Below are 21,762 nucleotides of genomic sequence, written 5' to 3'. Positions count from 1 at the left end.
GTTATCAAACTATAAACATATTGCAACTGAGCGCAAATCAGAGTATCATAAAAGACAAGTATCACTCCGTATATAAGCCTGAAATCTGAGTACAAACAAAACACAATCAGTTACGTGTGGCCATTCGTGGCGTTCGCAGCGGTTCCCAAAACAAAAAAAGAAAATACCTTAAAAACACAATCAGCGTAGGTAATTATGATAACTTTTACAGAACAGAACAGAATAGAAAGAGAGTAAGAGTTGTACATAGAACAGTGCCAGTCTTAACAATATTACATTACATAGGCCATGTAAAAAGGAAACGTTTATACACTATTTATACGAACGAAATACATGATAGTGGCTGGAAACAACAACATAACAAGGGCTGTTTGTAAATCATGCATGCCCCCCATATGGGCTGTCAGTTTTAGTGGCAGCCATTGTGTGAATACATTTTTGGTGGTGGTGGTGGTGGTGGTGGTGGTGGTGGTGGTGCACGAAAACCATTTTACTGTGTTGAGTCACCGTGACCTTGACCTTTGACCTAGTGACCTGAAAATCAATAGGGGTCAACTGCCAGTCATGACCAATGTCCCTATGAAGTTTCGTGATCCAAGGCCTAAGCGTTCTTGAGTTATCATCCGCAAACCATTTTACGCTTAGGTCACTGTGACCTTGACCTTTGACCTAGTGAACTGAAAATCAATAGGGGTCATCTGCCGGTCATGACTAATGTCCCTATGACGTGTCATGATCCCAGGCGTAAGCGTTCTTGAGTTATCGACCGGAAACCATTTACTTATTTCCAGTCACTGTGACCTTGACCTTTGACCTAGTGACCTCAAAATTAATAGGGGTCATCTGCCAGTCATGACCAATGTCCCTATGAAGTTTCATGATCCCAGGTGTAAGTGTTCTTGAGTTATCATCCGGAAACCATTTTCCTATTTCCAGTTAACCATTTTACTGCTTCAGGTCACTGTGACCTTGACCTTTGACCTAGTGACCTGAAAATTAATAGGGGGCATCTGCCGGTCATGACCAATGTCCCTATGAAGTTTCATGCTCCCAGGCATAAGCGTATTTGAGTTATCAACCGGAAACCATTTTCCTATTTCCAGTCACTCTGACCTTGACCTGTGACCTTGACCTTTGACCTAGTGACCTCAAAATCAATAGGGGTCATCTGCCAGTCATGACCAATGTCCCTATGAAGTTTCATGATCCCAGGTGTAAGTGTTCTTGAGTTATCATCCGGAAACCATTTTCCTATTTCCAGTAAACCATTTTACTGCTTCAGGTCACTGTGACCTTGACCTTTGACCTAGTGACCTGAAAATTGATAGGGGGCATCTGCCGGTCATGACCAATGTCCCTATGAAGTTTCATGCTCCCAGGCATAAGCGTATTTGAGTTATCAACCGGAAACCATTGCCTATTTCCAGTCACTGTGACCTTGACCTGTGACCTTGACCTTTGACCTAGTGACCTCAAAATCAATAGGGGTCATCTGCCAGTCATGACCAATGTCCCTATGAATTTTCATGATCCACGGCGTAAACTTTCTTGAGTTATCATCCGGAAACCATTTTCCTATTTCCAGTCAACCATTTTACTGCTTTAAGTCACTGTGACCTTGACCTTTGATCTAGTGACCTGAAAATCAAAAGGGGTCATCTGCCGTTCATGAGCAATGTCCGTATGAAGTTTCGTGATCCCAGGCCTAAGCGATCTTGAGTTATCATCCGGAAACCATTTTCCTATTTTCAGTCACTGTGACCTTGACCTGTGACCTTGACCTTTGACCTAGTGACCTCACAATCAAGAAGGGTCATCTACCAGTCAGGACCAATGTCCCTATGAAGTTTCATGATCCAAGCAAGGCGTAAGCGTTCTTGAGTTATCATCCGGAAATCATTTTCCTATTTCCAGTCAACCATTTTACTGCTTCAGGTCACTGTGACCTTGACCTTTGACCTAGTGACCTGAAAATCAATAGGGGTCATCGGCCGGTCATGACCAATGTCCCTATAAAATTTCATGATCCCAGGCGTAAGGGTTCTTGAGTTATCATCCGGTAACCATTTTCCTATTTCCAGTACCCGTGACCTTGACCTGTGACCTTTGACCTAGTGACCTCAAAATAAATAGGGGTCATCTGCAAGTCATGATCAATGTTCCTATGAATTTTTATGATCCTAGGCCCAAGCGTTCTTGAGTTATCATCCGGAAACCACCTGGTGGACGGACCGACAGACCGACCGACAGACAGACCGACCGACATGTGCATAGCAATATACCCCTTCTTCTTCGAAGGGGAGCATAATTACAAGTATACATGTGACAGGGTGGCACTCGATTATGATGGTGTTTATATTTATGGAAAATGAACTTCATGTGGTTAATGTATTATTTAACTAATAACACTTGTCAATTATTATGCTTATGGTAATAAATAGAAAATTGATTCCCATAGATTCAAAATTGCAAAGCATTTAACAATCAGACATGTTTTTTATGTCCCCCAGTCTATACTGGGGGAATAGACTGGGGGACATATTGTTTTTGCCCTTTCTGTTGGTTTGTTGGTTTGTTTGTCTCAAGCTTTAACATTGGCCATAACTTGTGCAATATTGAAGATAGCAACTTGATATTTGGCATGCATGTGTATCTCATGAAGCTGCACATTTTGAGTGGTGAAAGGTCAAGGTCATACGTCAAGGTCAAAGGTCAACTATATGAGGGGACATGGCGTTTCACAAGCACATCTTGTTTTCTTATATGTGACAATACCTGTAGCAATCAGTCATTACTATTTTACATCTGAGTAATTGCAGTCCCGATGCAATTTGTTGAAGCAAATATTACCATGCAGTTAAAACTTAAGTATACACACTCACTTAAATAATTCTCTCCGATTATGACAATTGTGTATATAAAAACAAATTAACAATGAAATGAACATTGACCAGGAGGATTCTTAACTTTTGAGTGAATTTCGTTTCAGATTATCTGAGAAAGTTTCATATTTAGTAAAATCAGATTTCACAGACGAAACTTTTCCAAAACCAATATCATTTTTTTTGCATAATTACAGTATTATACGATCGTGTTCATATTAAAAGCATCAACGGCTATCAGACTGTCCGACGATGATTAGTACTTCATTTGATTTGTCTTTCTAAAAAGTATTTAAGGATAATGATACACTGAAACAGACATGCGGCCTTTTTTGAAAAATTGCAGGTGGTCATTTATCGTCTGGCATTTTCGGGATCTGTTCAAAAGCATATATTGGTAATTTTATAAAACATTATATAGGTTTTTTAAAGGCCTATATTGCAGTAAATTAAAATGGAAATCTTATCACAGATGTTGTATATGAAAATGACGTTACGAACCACTGTTGTTAATTTAGATTCAAAGTTAGCTGGTTCGTAATATATGAAAATTAATACATGCCAAGAAGAAGTTTCGTTTTCAATTCTAACTGTAATGGGCATTAACTGGGTAATAAATAGATGTCTAAACCGACTGATATATTACAGCATTTGTCGTGTATCTTCTACGTTTTTCTTTAACTTCAACTAAATGCCCCTATTGCTTAACCATATTTTTTCTGTACGATGCTTTTTTAAAGAGTAATTGGCTCAATTTCTTGATTCATGTTGCTTTAAATTAATCCATTAGCAAGGGTTATGACAATCCAAACGCTTCTACCTAAAATCAAGATAAAGGGATTTCACATTGTTTAGGTGAGGTATAGAATATTGTAACAGTTACTTAATTGTATAAAAGAGGAATGTATTTAAAGAAGATACCCGACGTAGAAAATAGATTTAAAATGTAATGGTTTGCTCTTAATTTAACATGATTATCAAGAGGCTACATCACTTCCAGGATCTGAAGTGTGTTGGTCTCTTCTTATGTCACAATACTTTACGGACCCAACATCTTCAGATATTAATACTGAATGTAACACTTGGCAATGGGTAACACGGTGTTTATGCAAATAGTGCTCTCTATTACTAACAGCTGTTGATGAATTTGCTCGGATATTCAGAGCATCTTAAGTACGACATAGATCATTTACATATGATTTTTGAATATGTTTGGAAAATCCAGGACGTGGACGATGAAACGATAATTAAATTAAAATTTAAACATCGTGTTTTTGATAAGTAATACATACATTTTACGTTTGATTTGTGTATACCTAAATTGCACGATGATATTTGTTGAGTAGATGACATTTTAATTAAAGAAATATAAAAACTTGACTTAATACAGAACGATAAGTAACCATTATTATACTCCCATAGTGACGAATACTATTCACCGTCGCCGCATATCGTACAATGTACCATTTCTAATGAAACGGGGCATAATTTCTGTAATTTCTAACTTTGGATATTTCCAATATTTCATATCTTATCCAACAGTTCTTGCAACTTTGAGTTATTCACGTTGATCGTTGTATGAAAAGCCTTCTGACAAATGTGTGCCTTTCAACAGAAAAACAGACATAAAGCCGGACAGACAGACTGACGGACAGACGTCCAAGGTGATTCCAGTTAACTCTCTATTACTTTGAAACGGGGGTAAAATATTCTGCTCAAAGTGTATAATTATAATCATGATATAATCGAAAGTCTATGCTGTGAATGGTTTACTTTGAATGTGCAAGAGTGCCTGAAGACTAGTTTGTTTCTACGTACAGACAGACGGGCAAACAGACAGACGGAAAAACGTCCATGGCGATTCCAGTATAGCCCCCTACTTTGTAACGGAGGTATAGAGAGTCATAGTTCAAACATTTTGCTTCAAACTACAAACAATCAATCGAATTCGGAAGGCACAAACATGAACCTTAAGAAAATATAATATATGACCATTGTCCATCAGAGGCAAATCGTGTTTTGGACTGTTAAGACCATGTCTTCGGTATTGTCTAGTATTGTGTAGTTTCATATATCTTCAAGAGATGTGTAAACCATAAATATTTAAGTTTGTATTACTAGTTTTATTAAGTATTTTTACTCAATGCCTTTTTGTTTGAAATGAAGTTGTCGACGCTCATAACAAAAGTGTATCAACATTTGTTAATACACTGTTAATCATGTTTATGTTCAATAAACAAATGTGTTTGTGTTGATTCGTTATTTGATTAATGAAAAACAAACGACATCGTATGAACTTACGGAGGTTCCTTTTTTATGAACGGATGCGACATATCGTGCTGTTCTCTTTTTTCCTCATAGCAGGTGGAACACATGTCATAGTCGAGACAATCACTGCACTTCCAGCGAGTTCCCCGTATTGGAGCGACATTGCAGACATCACATTGTACACAGTAATGAGGCGTACCTGGTAAACACAGATTCAATATTATGTCAGGAACTGATCTTACATGACATATGTAGATGTTTTCTATGGAGAAATAATGCTCGTACAAATACCAACTAAGGAACACAAGTTATCTTGAATTGATTGAATTAGTTTATCAATGAAAATAACGACAAATTGACTTTGTATCGATGCTTACGCGCGTTTGAAAGTGTTAGCAAGAGTGTGCAAAATACTTATGGAACTGAATAGTTCTTATTACAGCTAGAGTAAATACATTCACAGGTTTATGTTAGAATGGAAATGGGTATAATATTGTAGTTGTTTATAGCTCGATAAACAGCGATTTATTTAAACATATTGCATTTCAATGTTAGCATTTGTGTCGTTACATAGAAAGATTGCATCTATATACAACTAACGATAGTGATGCGCCTTCATGTATACACAATTATTTTAAATGTTTAAGACTTGTATATACGTCTTTATATACGTATATAATTATTTAAGGAAGGTTGAGATAAAAACAAAGTATCCGAACCTTTACTGGTTGGACGCATGTTTATCGGCAGCGCTTGAAGGCTTCTTTTCCTAGATCCCTCCTCTTGAGCTCTTAAAATATTATGAGCCGCGCAATTGAAAAACGTCGCTTAATGCTTATTCGTAAAGTCTCGTCATAGATTAACATGTGCAGTAAGCACAGGCTTATAAAGGACGACACTTTCTGTTTTTATGAAATGTGTCGTTTAAAGGAAGTATGTTTTAAACAGAAATCCAGTCTTGACGGAAAGTGTCGTCCCTGATTAGCCTGTACGGATTTTACGCACATGCATTAAGCCTGGTTTCCCCAGAATGCAGTTCAATATGAATAAGAATTGTCGTTTGAAAGTCGATCTGAATGACAGAGACATATATTTTACACCAATTTTACAACACTCCGATAAATAATAAAATTGTAAATAATCACAGCAGCGTATTCAATTCTTATCGCTTTGCTGACTGAATAAATCTGTGTCATTGTTAACTGTTAAAAGAACAAAATAGTTTGTATTTCTCATGACTCGAAAAAAAAGAAACGGACATATTGTTACCATTATAATTTACTTGTAGTGCTTATCAGTTCTGATTTAAATGAGTTGTGATCATCATGTTCAACAGTAAATGATAAGTCAAACATGTATAAGTTGTCACATTGCAGCAAAGAAATAATCCTGTTTTGAATTAAACAACCATTTATTCAAATTTGTCATATCATGCGATATCATATTATATCATGTTATTAAAGATAAATACTTAAAATTTGTATTGTCTTTAGTTTACCCAGACGCTTTAATTGAGTTCTTACATAATTGTCACAGTTATTAAGTGTTTTCTTATACACATAGCTTGACAGGCTGCACTATTGATGCATACTCATTGAAATGCTTACACGAATGGACAACTTTAAGAATTACTTACTATATAATTGATTCAGAAAACATACAAACACATCTTACTATACATGAATGATGCCATACTATATATTGAACTGTCGTGTAGCATGACTAAGCATTGAATAAACCCATTAATGCATAAATATTATAAGTTTTAATTTAATTATTTAGCTTGATTGTATTAAAAGCATAAAACTAATTAAAACACGCTCAGGGTTGGTCCTTTGCAGAACAAAACATGCGATATAATATAATTTCTAGCGAACTCGAAAGTAAAGCAAAATGAACTGTTAATTGGAAGTTTTAATTTTTGATATTTTGTAAGTAATGTAAAGTGTACTGTATGCTTAGTGGCAGTATCTAATTTACTGAATTTCGTGTAATTTAATTTGTATTTTGTATGCATGTGTACTCATGCATTTACTAACAGAGAGTAACATGTAATATTAACGAGTTTTGCCGCCCAGATATAGTCCCGTGTATATGGTATAATGCACGTTTGCGCACATAGTCGATACCAACTGCATAAACTCTGCATACAAGACAAGACAAGAGTGTATTTGTAAATAAATGCCGCCGGCCCAAAAAGCAGAATATATAAGTAACAACATATTATTTTTGAGTTGTGATACATCCAATTTAAACATCAATTTTGATGTACATCTTTCTTTTTCATTATTTCGTTTATAAAAAAGGCTATGCTTTTTAGTTTTCTTTCATCAGAAATTTGCAAACGATTGCAAAAATACAATAACTCCAAACAAATTTGTTTGTCTTTCGAAACACTTTTCTTTACATAAACAAGTGGTTTAAAAAAAAATCAAATTTAATAGATGCAATTATCCAGGGAAAAGTATTCTTTTCCTGAGAAACGGCTCAGTTGATATTCAAAAATAATTACTGAACACGAGTTGTTGTTTTTTAAAGCTGTTACAGGCAGTGTACCCCCCCCCATAAGGTGCATTGTTGCTCTGTAGCTCTTGGTGATAATTATTATGTTAATATATGATGAACATCGCTCGCAAAATGTAGGAGTTGAAAACAGAGACTTGTATGTGAAGTTGTAATGAAAAGGTAATAACTGCCTAAAAGATAACGCCATTGTGCGATCTTATAAAAGGAGCTACATCATTTGGAGATAAAAAGTTAGACGAAAAGCGCACTCCCGTTCCCACGACTTAATTTGTTCATGCGACTTGCTATGGCGATCCCACGACTCACTGAGTCATTCCCGCAAGTCAGTTTTGTCGCGGGACATAACATTATATTGAACTACGTGAAAATTCAATTGCAATCCCGACCTTAGTATGATGTGTACTTAAACAAGCTCGTTGATACGTATTTTAGTCAAATTATCTATAGGTATATAACTAATTACAATACTGAATTGTGAATTTAATAATATATTTCAAGCTGTGTCTAGCGGATTTGCTGTTGTCTGATTCTGAATGATGCACGATATAACTTATCTTTAACACTCAAAATCACCCAAGGCTTCAATTCGATAGGCATGTTTAATTTGTATAACGTTAAAGTATTCAAGTATATAACATAAACAGTATCAGAGAGAATTTAATGTTAATGTTGGCTAATATTACACCATGTAGAAAAAAACAACATGATTTCCTCTAAGAAAGGTCAATTCATATGTGGACTTGCGTGTAAAAACGTTGTCTACATTGTGAACAGAGGCGGTGAACTCATTTTAAACTGCATGATGAATGATGTAGTTACTGTCCGGAAAAGCTGTACTTTTTCGAGTGTAACATGTTTTATTTTGAAATTGGAAGACGAAATGTATTGCCAGATGTACGTGATTTATATATTTTAGTGTATTTGTACCGTTGTCCTGACTTGCAACATTTAAAGCATCTGGAGAGTATCGTAGGTTCTGAAGCAGATGATGCTGCCGTTTCTTGAGAACGCGAAGACCTTCGTGACGATGACTGACGTTCAATGGTTAAGTGTAAGTTACTCATCTCTAATCTAAAACTTTTGCTAAAACGAATAAAATAATTCATTAATAATGCATGTCATTTTAATAAAATGACATCCTGATTGAGTAGGTGACATATGGATAAGTATTGGTCAAATATGATTAAATAACTTCAGATTGCATGCACGGAAGTTTCTAAAATGCAAAGTGGTACGATTTGATTGAGTCGACAATATTAAGTCCAACTTGTACATGAGTAAAACAATAGTCTCAAAACAGTGTAGATAAATATATATTAAAAGATCGTAACAAAAACATGAATAATCCACATCATCATCATCATATTCATCATCATCATCATCATCATCATCATCGTCGTCGTCGTCGTCGTCGTCATCATTGTCATCATCATCATCATCATCATCATCATCATCATCATCATCATCATCATCATTTATCTACATATGCAGCGAATCGGAACAATTTAATCTCCAAAAGAAAGTCAACCACACATTATAAGTGTGAATATTTCGTGAACATCTGCCCATCGTTAAGGAGGCGACGTTGTTCAAATTGAAAGTTAATGCTCGGTTGAAGTCTGACGACGCACGACACACGGCGGCCCAAAAAGCTCACATTGCAATGGCGAGCAATTCAAATTTAGTCTGACAAACTTTTCACTCGCTGCTCTCCCTATACTCATATTAAACATATTGATCACATAATTTTTGCAGCCCTTTTATTTTTCTGTCAGGACAACATTTTCCCCCATGCCTGAAAACTCAGGTTAGGGCCAGCTTTGATTATGTCATACTCAAAATATTGGTTAATCGAAATTAAACAACGCTGTACCGAAAGGTATTTCATATAAGCATCACATCTAGTTTATATGTCAATATTTGTTTTCCGTCTTCTGGTCTTAATTTCCATTGGATAATGGATCTTCAACAGATAAACACAAAGTTGAAAAGGTCCATTTTTCACGAAAGAAAAATCATTTAATGCAAATCGCAAATGATCGATAGTTGTATTTGAGATTCAGATACTTTGTATATATGTTACCATAATTCCGAACGTTGCACAGAATTCTCGGGTGAAAGTGGTCGTCCTTCGTGGTCTGTTACACTAAAAGTGAAAATGAGATTAGTATACAGGTATTTACATACGAAAGTAAAAAAAGTAGAAACGTTTGTAGAAATTATGTTAAAGCTAATGACAATTCAGTTTAAGTGTCTAAACAATGTACCTTAACATTGTATGAATATGCCTGATTCATTCGAGACCTACCGCGAGTTGGTTACAAACCCTGAAACGGTCAGAAATTGTGCTAGCAATCTTATACTTAAACAGCATTTGTTTTCTTTAAAGTAATTTCAATGCTATTGTCATATAATTCAAATAAAACGAATACGGAAACAAAGTGCTTAGCTTCGCGATAAGTGATAACGTGCAAACATGAGACTATAAAAATAAGACATACATCGATAATTTGTAAAACCATTTTTTGCAACCATCGCATCAATGCAAACTAAATCAAAACATTATCAACGTCGTTTGAATGTTGGCATCACTAAGCATAATATATATAATTAAAATGGAACTTATAAAATACATAATTACCATGTCGCTTTTGAAACAACAGCGAAGTCGTTTATTAAAGACACCTGTAAACAGATTATACTACTTAGAATAGATTACAGATTAGCAATTGGTTCCTTGCCATAAATAAAGGGCCACAAAAGTGTGTATGATAGAATTGCAATACTGCTGCAGTTTCTGGAGTTTCACTTCTTTATATTGCATATTTGATGACATCGAACTTGCTGTGAAGTTCTGTAGGACTTGTTGAATGGGATTGCAAAATCAATTTTGACTATGCCATTGTGTATATTCTCTTCTAAGCTATTACATATACCTTATCTATAACTTATAAATAAAGCAATTTGCTGATATAATTATAATGGCGTCCGAATAATGTTTTGATCAAATCTTACGAACGGTTTATAAACGCGTGCACACATGTTTTATTATTGAACCAAGATGACCTCCATAATATGTTGAAATTATAAGATTTTCGTCAAAGGTATGTTAACAATTTTGTACAAAACCGGAGATTGCTTAACGTGTATATAGAAATAAACGATAGCACGATGCGATATTCTAAATGATCAAGATGGCAAACTCCAAACATTCTATTTTGAAACTGTATTGAGCTAACAAAATGAAACTTCATATTATACACATGTACCCGATGTTATGATAAAGGAATCGCACATTTTGTGTTTTTGTAAAGACTTTGGTCATCAGTATCTCATTGTGCAATAGAAGTTTTTAAAGGACCATCACTGTTGAAATAAACTTTTAGAGGTTATGTTTTTCCCTATAGATCATTCATGAGGTCCAGGATGATGAGTCTCGTGATTTCTCGGACCCTGTGTTTGTCATTACCCACAAGTGTGACATGTCCGACAATAGAGTGCGGACCCCTTCAGAAAACTCATGTCATCCAAACTTAATGTGAGCTAATTTCAATCGGAATTATCTGGACCCCATATCTCAAACATGTATCAGCCTGTTTAAGAGGATTACACTTTCAGATTGCGCTAAAGTGTGAAAACTTATTGACAACATATTTCGAATTTAATATAAAAATATTATGTCAAAAAAACTAAACTACCATTTTATACAGCTCCATCAAAGTTGTTATATGATTTCATGAAATAGGTGAATTGAGCTAGTAATTTTTCAAACAGGTGCAAATATATTTGTAAAATACCGGGGCGCGATGTGTGACAAAACCGATAAAATACGTCAGTGTTTGTGTCACAAGTGACAAAAACGTAATTAATGCCTGGTATTGTCACGACCGCCTTATATACCTTTTTCGTACTAATTGAGTGTCCTTTGTCTATGTTCTTGTCGTTTTACAAGTATATGACCTTATAAGAACTGTGCAACCTCATAGACGTCAATGTTACAATGTTTTCAAATATTAATACTGTTAATCGACAATTGGAAAAAACATGATTAATTTCAATGGTGCACGAGTTTTGATAATCTTAGTTATGAACAAAACTTACTAGACAAAATACGGATTGTGTGTTTGTTGAATTGTATGGTACCAAATAGTGACATATTATTCTTGAGTATTTTGTGCAGTTTTGTCAGAATAATTACCAAATATATTAGTAAGATATCTGCTCTTGTCTTTTTAAATGTTATTTTTATATCAAATATCTTATTGTGTATTACAACACATGTATCTAATGAACTAATCTTTATAAAGCGCATTTCTGTAAAACAATAACATGTATAGTGTTGACTGTATGAATTCAATATTTAGAGAATACTAGGTTAGTGTGATTGTGTACTTGAATTTATCCGACGAGGTGAAGAAAGGCTTACATGGCGAGGCTTGCCGAGCCGTGTAAGCCTTTCTGAGACTTGTCGGATAAATTCAAGTTCACAATGGCACTTACATAGTATTCTTTTAATCCTTCACTATTTTTATATTTAATTTGTTCCGGCTGCAATCAAAATAGAAGTATTGAATTGCCAAAAACAATAGAAAAAAGTAATATTAAAATTGTTTGTGATCTATCGCCATTTTCGAAATAGTCCTTAAAATATCCACGCAAAAGCTGCGTAACAAGACATAATATCTCTATATGCCTCGATTAAAAAAAATCGATTTCTTTAAAATGTCGAATGTTCTCGAATAGCGCGATGTTTAGTTGAACAATTGACAGATTAATAAAAGCGTCAGTGAATTGTTCTTAAACTTTCTTGAAATAAAATTGTTGACACATTATCAAAGATCCAAACTGTCTGATTTAGTCATATATACTCAGTAGTTTAGGTCTATGTCAAAAGCGCCTCACGATACTGTTCACTTCTTATATCTCTTTGGCTTTTATTGTGAAATTACCTCGTGATCGAAACTCATCAATTTCAGTTCCCGAGTCTCCTCGATAGCAAACAGTAAGTTAACATCTACGAAGCTGATTAAATTGTGAGAAGATTGTCATGCGAATGAACCGGGTTCAATCCCAAAACGTCCTCACGCTTTTGAATGATAATTAAATCGTTTCCAATACATTTCAGGCAACAAAGCAATCAATCGATAACGTAAATTAATAACATCATTATAAACATGAATGTTAGACTTTTTAGCGGACGTCCCATAAGCTACATGAAGGAAATTCGTCATAAAGTAATATTAATACACAATTATCCATTCAGAGCGGCAGGGCATAGTCTAGTGTTAGATTGGCTTACCCCCAAAAGTTGTAATTTCCGAAATGTGTTGGTTGTTTGTTATATTATTATACGATGCTTAATGGACTGTATTGTATGATTATCTTATTCCTGCGATTACAAGCAAGTTTTACCACCACATTTATATTCGCTTCATCATCAGTCACGTTGCAACGTTCACAGTTTATTACAATGATAATATTCAATACGATGACATATATTCAATACAGAATGTTACATTTATTCAATTTATTCAAGAAATAGAAATGCACTCCTTACATACACGTTAACTGTATGCCTTTGTTTATATATAGTCATCCATCGTAATCGCTAAAATAATAACGCGTGGTTATATTTTAGATTTCTCTCATTTAAGAACTGAACATTAATTTAAAAAAAATAATAATAAATGAGTATTGATGATTGTTAAAGATTGTGGAAAATCTTTGGTTGTATGGAGGACGTACAGCTTATTCGGTAGCCAGTGGTCGGAACAGTTGGCGTGTGCAGTGGAGCAATCCAGGTGGCATTCTGAGCGATTATTTGTTGGGAGCGACGAGCGATCTTTAGGAGCGAGTAGAACATCAGTGCCTGCAAAGTGACTGGAGCGTGTGACATTGACATTTCCGTGTGATTGAGAAAAAACACATTTGTATTTGTGAGTACCAATAGTGGAAGGCCATTATTTATTAAATTGCAGTTGAATTTCTTTTTTTATTGTAAATAATCCATTGTGGTCCATATGCTGTAAATAATTTGTTGTTGTTTTAAAACTTGTTTTTAACTGCAATTTTTTAAATATCCTGGGGAAAAAATTATATTATTATACAATTGATTGGGAAAGTGTAACAATTGCATGATACCTTAGCAATTTTAAAACATATTCCTTGGTGATGGTTTCTTTAACTAACAAGTCTATTTAGTTAACTATTTAAAGCAACTTTACTATTCTTAAATACTTCGTAATATTGCCATCATATTGAAAACCTTACATACAGGGTATATTTGATTGGTTTTATGTTATTACAGTACTTTTCAGTGGCCAACAAGTTTATTTCAGAGGTGTTGTTTGTCTGGAGGTGGTGACCAGCATTCAAATCACACAGCTATTAAGTTAACAGGTAGTTAATTTTCAATCGTGCTGAAAGCTTCACTTGCTTAGTATTATTCGTTGGGGATCTAACATTTCATTGACATGTACACTGTGACCTTGTCAGAAAATTGTTGACAACTATTTGACCTTGACATTTTATTTTCAGGAAGTACACAATTTTTGTGAGTTTATAACTCATTTAGTGTATTATTTGGCAGTTTTGCAGTTTAATTGTTAAATTAGTTTTTTCATTCGTGCTGTAAACAGTGGGAATATTAATTTAATATTAAACTTGTTTCCACAATTTTAGAGTTTCAGATTTCCAGAAAATTCTGTGTGTATTTTGTGAATTTGTCATACAAGTTTGTATTTATTGTACAAGTTTCAATTTTTATAAGTCTCTTTATTTATTAGTTGTTATATTTGGAAAAAATAATGACTAGAAGGTCACATGAAGAGGAGGATTCTGATAAAAGTGGACTAGCAAGTGGTGGATGTGAACAAGAGCGTACACTTACAACAAAGGAACAGAAGCTGCTAGATGCCCTCAGAGAACTGAACATGGATCCTCAGACAGAGAGTGGAGAAGATATAGGTCTTTTTGTGAGACGACTGTCAAAGAAAACAGACGAAGAGAGGAAACCTAGGGTGAGTCCATTTGAGTATTCCATGCCAAGATTTTCAAGTTATCCAGAAACAGGGACCTACCATTTCCCCAAACTTTCAGCATAATCTGGAGAAGACAACAAAGGGGAAGCAACCTGGGATGCCTTTAGATACGAAATACATGCACTGTTGACAGAGGGGACATTTACAGAGAAGCAAATTATGCTGGGACTAAGAAGATCAATGAAAGGTACAGCAGGTGATATTTTACGCAGATTAGGACCAGGTGCATCTCTACACGAAGTGCTGAAGAAGCTCGAGAGCACTTATGGTAACATAGAGTCCCAAGAGTCTGTGATGCGAAAATTCTACTCATGTACTCAAGGCGCAGAAGAAGTGACTGCATATGCTTCAAGACTAGAAGATCTCTTTGCCCGAGCCATAGAATTGAAGGCAATCAAGCGAGGAAATGATGAGATCCTGAAACAAGTTCTATTTCAAGGGCTGAAGTTAGACTTGAAACACATCGCCCAATACAAGTATGACACGATTGATGATTAAGACAGATTCAAGATTGAGTTAAGAAGACTAGAAAAAGACCTTCAAATGACAGACAAGAAAAGGACCTGCAATGTTGCCCAGAAGCCAGAAAAAGAAGAAAAGTCAGAAATCAATGAATTAAAGGCCATGGTTCATGAGTTAAATAGGAAGATAGAAGACCTTCAGAAAGGAAACAACAATCCCAACTACTATGTAGGCAGAGGTATAAGAAGAGGCAGATTTCAACAACCACCACTACAAAGAGGAGGAAGAGGGATGTACAGACCTTCCAGACCACTGGGTAGTAACAATTTTAGAGGACCATGTTATGCATGCGGTGATCGGGATCATTTTGCGAGAGACTGTCACAATGATATGCAGAAGGGAAAATACGGAAACAGAAATTTAAAAGAGTAAGTGCTCTTATTGAGGGATCGAATGCGGGCACTTCATCTAAAGATCCCAAATTAGTAGGAGAATCCAACGAAGCAAGGATATCCATCAACAACATTGAAACACAAGCACTATTGGATACAGGCAGCTGTGTTAGTGTGATTTCCAACTCATTCTACACCAATAACTTTAAAGATATCAAGTTACAGCCTCTGACAGAAATTTTACATGTGGAATGTGCTGATGGACAGATATTGCCCTACTTAGGTTTCATTGAAGCAGATTTAACAGTTAAAGGTATTCCAAAGTCTGAAAATCAGCCATGTTTATTTTTTATTGTACCGGATACAGCTTATTCTGCACGAATACCTGTTATTTTAGGAACTAATGTATTATCTGAACTTTTAAGTAAATGTAAAGGAAATTTAGGAGAAAGGTTCTTACAGAAGGCAGATCTGCATGTACCATGGTATCTATGTTTTAGAAGCATAGTACTCAGAGAGAAGAAATTAAAACAGAACAACAACTGTATAGCTATCGTCAGAAACGGAGTGCCACACCAAGTGATAATAAAACCAAATGAAACAGTGACAGTACAAGCCTACACAGACAAAGAACTGGATTATCCAGTCACATCAGCTCTCATTCAGGAATGTACAGAGAGTAATCTACCCAGTACTGTAGAAGTCAGTCCAGCATTAGTTATGTCTGGGAAGAAGAGTTTAACCGTCACATTGACCAATCTATCTACCAACACAGTATGGTTGGCACCGAAGGCTATACTATGTGAACTACAACCAGTAGAAGTCACAGCAGAAGTACTTGACAGATAAGAGGAAGAAAATCTAGACATCAAAAGAAAGAATATAGTAAAGGAACTCATCATTGATGAAGATAACATTTTAGATTCTGAACAAAAACGAGCCTTATCTGATCTGTTAATGAAACACAGGAGCATTTTCTCTACGAGCGACACAGATATTGGAAATTGTACATCAATCAAACACAGAATAGATTTGCATGATGAAAGGCCATTTAAGCAGAGACACAGAAGAATTCCCCCTGGAATGATCAATGAAGTAAGACAACATATAGAACAACTACTAGCCTGCAACATCATTAGACCATCTAAATCTCCCTTTTTATCCAACATAGTCCTTGTAAGAAAGAAGAATGGAAAACTGAGACTTTGTGTGGACTACCGTATGTTAAATGACAGAACCATCAAAGATTCATTTGCCTTACCAAGAACAGAAGAAATTTTTGACTGCTTAGAAGGGGCAAAGTACTTTACAACCCTCGATATGAAAGCAGGATATCACCAAGTGGAAATTCTAGAAGAACACAAGGAACGCACCGGATTTACAGTGGGGCCACTCGGTTTCTTTGAATTTAATCAGATGGCTTTTGGGTTATGCAACAGTCCCGCTACTTATCAAAGACTAATGCAAGAGTGTTTAGGTGATTTTTATATGAAAATGTGTGTTATTTTTTAAGATGACCTGATTATTTTCAGCCGCACCGTGTCTGAGCATTTAGAACGGTTAGAATTAGTTCTTTCTAGATTGCAGGAGTGTAACTTGAAACTGTGTCCTGAAAAATGTCAATTTTTTAAACAACGTGTTAACTTTTTAGGTCACATTGTGAGCAACGAAGGCATAGAAACTGATCCCGAGAAGATTGAGAAGATACGAAATTGGCCAAAACCTCAAAACCCTAGTGAACTTCATTCTTTCTTAGCATTTGCAGGTTACTACAGGCGATTTATAAAAGATTTCAGTAAAATTACAAAACCTCTCTCAGAATTAATTCCACACCCCACAGGCAAGAAAGCACAACAGAAGAAAGATGCCAAAGAATGGACATGGACAGAAGAAAACCAGCAGATCTTTGATAAATTGAAAATAATTCTTACATCTCCACCTATTTTAGCTTATCCTGACTTCCATAAACCCTTTGAACTTCACACAGATGCATCAACACAAGGACTAGGAGCAGTTTTATACCAACAACAAGATGACAAAAGGAAGAGAGTGATAGCATATGCCGGCAAACAACTAACAAAGTCAGAAAAGAATTATTCCGCATTTAAACTAGAATTTTTAGCGTTGAAGTGGGCCATTACGGAGAAATTTTCAGAATATTTATCACATAGTCATTTTACAGTGTACACTGATAATAATCCACTAACGTATGTTTTATCTTCAGCTAAATTAGATGCCACAGGTCAAAGATGGGCAGCAGCAATTGGAGAGTATAATTTTGATATTTTTTACAGACCAGGCGTACAAAACACAGATGCTGATGCTTTAAGTAGATACCCACCAGGAAAAGTTTCAGACTCGAACAATCATGTAGTACTAGATAACAATGTGGTTAAAGTTATATGCAATTCTCTTCAAAGTATTGAATGTTATTTTGAGACGTTACCTTGTTTATCTTTAAATGTAGTATACATAGCGGACAATTTCGGACAACCTTTGGCACAGATAGAAATGCGTGAAATTCGGAGAGCACAGAGATCTGACCCTACCGTTGACAAATGGAGAAGAGCAGTTATTGACAAGAGCCTACCACAACAAATACATAGTAAGCAAGACATTAACATGAAGAAGAACTTTGCTAATTTGAAGATCAAGAGAGGTATTTTGTTTAGAGATATTCAAGATCAAGGTACACATATTGAACAATTAGTGATCCCTGAAGTTTATAAAAGTGATATTTTGAAAGGTCTTTATACAGACGTAGGACATCCGGGAAAGGAACGAACGATGAAACTGATACGAGAGCGATTTTTTTGGCCAGGAATGTCTTCAGAAGTAGAGCAATACGTGTCTAAGTGTGACAGATGTTTAAGAAGGAAAACAGCAACTAACACAAGAGCACCTCTGGTAAATGTACACACAACCTACCCACTAGAGCTTGTTTGTTTTGACTATCTCTCATTAGAACCAGCAAAAGGAGGATTCAACAGCATATTAGTTATTACAGATCACTTTACCAAGTACGCACTAGCTATTCCGACCAGAAACCAGACAGCCAAGACGACAGCAGAAGCTTTCTACAACAATTTTATCATTCATTACGGTATCCCAACAAGACTCCATTCTGATCAAGGCGCAAACTTTGAATCTGATTTAATCAAAGAATTGTGTAATATCACCAACATGAAGAAAACACATACATCTGTATACCATCCACAGGGAAATGCCGGACCAGAAAGGTTTAATAGAACTCTACTAGACATGCTGGGAACTTTGGAAAACGAACAGAAAAGTAACTGGCAGAAATACATTAACTCATTAGTTTATTCCTACAACTGTACGCCTCATGAATCAACAAAATTTTCACCTTTTGAATTGATGTTTGGAAGGAAGCCTAAATTACCTATTGATGCTAAATTTGAAAGATCACAAGAACAATCATGTAATAAGACAAGTCAGGAATATATTGAAGATTTGAAAGATAGGATTAAAACGACAAGAGAAATTGTAGAAAGGTATATTTCAAAGGCAAAGGAAAAGCAGAAACATTCATATGACCTTTAAGTAAGAGGAGCCAAGGTTGAAGTAGGAGATCATGTCCTGGTGAAGATAATGGCTCATGGTGAAGGAAAACATAAACTTGCAGACAAATTTGAAGAAGAACTATATATCATAACAGAACAACCGCGTGAAAACATCCCGGTATTCAGGCTTAAAGGTGTAGAAAGTGGTACACAGAAAACTTTACACAGGAATCATATATTTCCAGTGAAGGCTCGGGAAGATGTGGACAGAGAGAGTATACACGAGGTCATAGAGCAAGCGGGAATTTCTAAAGCAATAGGAAAGGATGCATCCGGAGTTGGATTAATGAAGGAAGAAAATGAACCGTCCGAGAGTGACAGTTCCGATGAGGATTGTACGAGTTTTATACATGTTCCCAGAACAAGTATTTGTGGGGACGCCCACAGACACGAGGAGAAGATTATTAACAGAAGAATGCACTCGAGTGATGTTGTACATACTCAGCCCATACCCGCTGGAGAAGAAGTGAGTGGAACAGAGAGGGAAGAAAACGCGATAGAAAATGGCTGTCCGGCTGTAGAAGCTGGTAGGAATACGGATGAGGAAGAGGAACAAGTGGGAAGGAGTGAAATTATCGCAGAGGCTGGGAATGGATCCACAGAGCCAGGAGTAGAAACCGAACAGAACACGACTCAGGACACTGCACTGCAAGAGCAAGATTCCAACAATGCAGCGCAAAGAAAGAGAAGACAATTACCTCTACAGCCTGTTAGAAAATCTGAACGGCATAGAAAATTACCAACTAAATATGATGATTTTCATATGTTTAGTTTAGTAAACAGACCTTTTGACAATAGATTTCATGCTTTAGAAGTATTAATGTCTTCAGGAATATTAAAAAGTATGGAGTGTGAAATCGCCAGAAAGATAGTAAATGCTATCATGAAGTAAATGTTTTATGAAATTTGTATAGATGTATTTTAACAATTTTTATGATTTTTAGATATTTGTGAGGACACAATTCCTTCAGAGAGGAGGAGAGATTGAATAATTGTTTGAATAATTGTTTAGGTGCTGTATTTAACAGTAATGTTATAATGTATTGTAAATTTGTTGCAGATAGACAGGTACATTGATGCTGCATCTGTATTTATTATCAAATAATTACTGATTTTTTTCGTTTTTCAGGTTTTATCTATAATTATTGTGTACATGTATATATATATAATGTTAAGTGCGAATGCTGTTGCACTTGAACTATGTTTTATATGTTGACAATGGACAAAATGAAGAATGAATATATATACGTTATGACTATGACGGGACGTCATTTTCAAAGGGGGAAATGTGTAACCGGTTTAACTTTAACTAGTTGGGTGTAACCCCTAATAGATTATAATGAGGGTATATAAGCAAGCGTATCATTCAGCACGATTTGCGGGAAAGCAGTCATCCATATTGGTTGAAGCAGTTGTTCTTCTCTTTTATTCTGTTTTCTATAAAGGTATGTTGTATTTTAACTATGTAAATTTATTAGTAATATGCTAGTCTAGATGGCCATTGAATAGTGCTTTTGTCGGTATTGTATTTATCAGTTAAATATGGTTGTTTTCATTGACCTTGGTATTGTTTATGATGGCAGAATAATTTTTTGTATTTAACAGTCATAACAAAGATCACTTTCTTTTCTGTATGCTTGCACATATGAGCTAATATTGCAGTCACAGCACTTGGCATCATCTGCAGTCAAGACTGGGGTCATAAGCTGTCATAGGCGGCCAATCCACAATTGGTATGTCATGTTATTGGATGTAATTTTTATCAAGTTCAGATTTGTATCTTTTATTATTTTGATGATTAGCATTGGAAATGTAATGCTAGTTCGATCTATTGTAAGTTGTCGATCTATTGTAAGTTTTCGTGGTATTGTGCTACAATATAGCGAGACCTTATATTGACGACCACTAGATATGTATGAATAACATAGTATTTATTTATGATAACATACTTAAATGTTATTTTAAGTCTGTATCAATTTATATTATTGTAGAATATTGTTATTGTTATTTCAGGGCTTTGACAACTTTGCGACGCCTTTGTGATTTCTCTGAGACGCTTTAAATAAGCTGTTTATCATAGTTATTTCCAGAGATTGTATTACAATTATGTAATCATTAAAAGTTATAGTGTTGAGGGAAAACTAAATTAAATGGACATGTAATGAACCCAGCTTGTGTGTTGTCTGTATATATTCATTTTTAAAATATAAGGAACACAATTGCAAGCCACAGTTATAATGGCGTCCGAATAATGTTTTGATCAAATCTTACGAACGGTTTATAAACGCGTGCACACCTGTTTTATCATGGAACCAAGATGACCTCCATAATATGTTAAAATTATAAGATTTTCGTCAAAGGTATGTTAACAATTTTGTACAAATCCGGAGATACGACATTGCTTAACGTGTATATAGAAATAAACGATAGTACGATGCGATATTCTAAATGATCAAGATGGCAAACTCCAAACACTCTATTTTGAAACTGTATTGAGCTAATAAAATGAAACTTCATATTATACACATGTACCCGATGTTATGATAAAGGAATCGCACATTTTGTGTTTTTGTAAAGACTTTGGTCATCAGTATCTCATTGTGCAATA

General features: G+C 35.3%; 1 protein-coding gene across 7 annotated transcripts in view; it reads right to left on the bottom strand.

Moving 5' to 3' along the window:
- LOC127860852 (uncharacterized) overlaps positions 1–21,762 on the bottom strand; it is an 81,709-nt gene that overhangs the window by 44,082 nt on the left and 15,865 nt on the right. For 6 of the 7 annotated variants that reach the window (XM_052399149.1, XM_052399147.1, XM_052399151.1 and 3 more), the window contains 4 exons: positions 9,760–9,822; positions 8,604–8,759; positions 5,870–5,940; positions 5,184–5,349 (listed from right to left, as the gene is read on the bottom strand). In XM_052399149.1, coding sequence (XP_052255109.1) covers positions 5,184–5,349; positions 5,870–5,940; positions 8,604–8,759; positions 9,760–9,822 — 456 coding nt within the window. The remainder of the gene's footprint in view (positions 1–5,183; positions 5,350–5,869; positions 5,941–8,603; positions 8,760–9,759; positions 9,823–21,762) is intronic. The other variant, XM_052399153.1, reaches the window with a different exon arrangement.

The sequence above is a fragment of the Dreissena polymorpha genome, chromosome 15, assembly GCF_020536995.1.
Source record: "Dreissena polymorpha isolate Duluth1 chromosome 15, UMN_Dpol_1.0, whole genome shotgun sequence".
In the NCBI taxonomy this organism is placed as follows: Eukaryota; Metazoa; Mollusca; class Bivalvia; order Myida; family Dreissenidae; genus Dreissena; species Dreissena polymorpha.
This window is presented reverse-complemented; position numbering and strand designations above follow the sequence as displayed.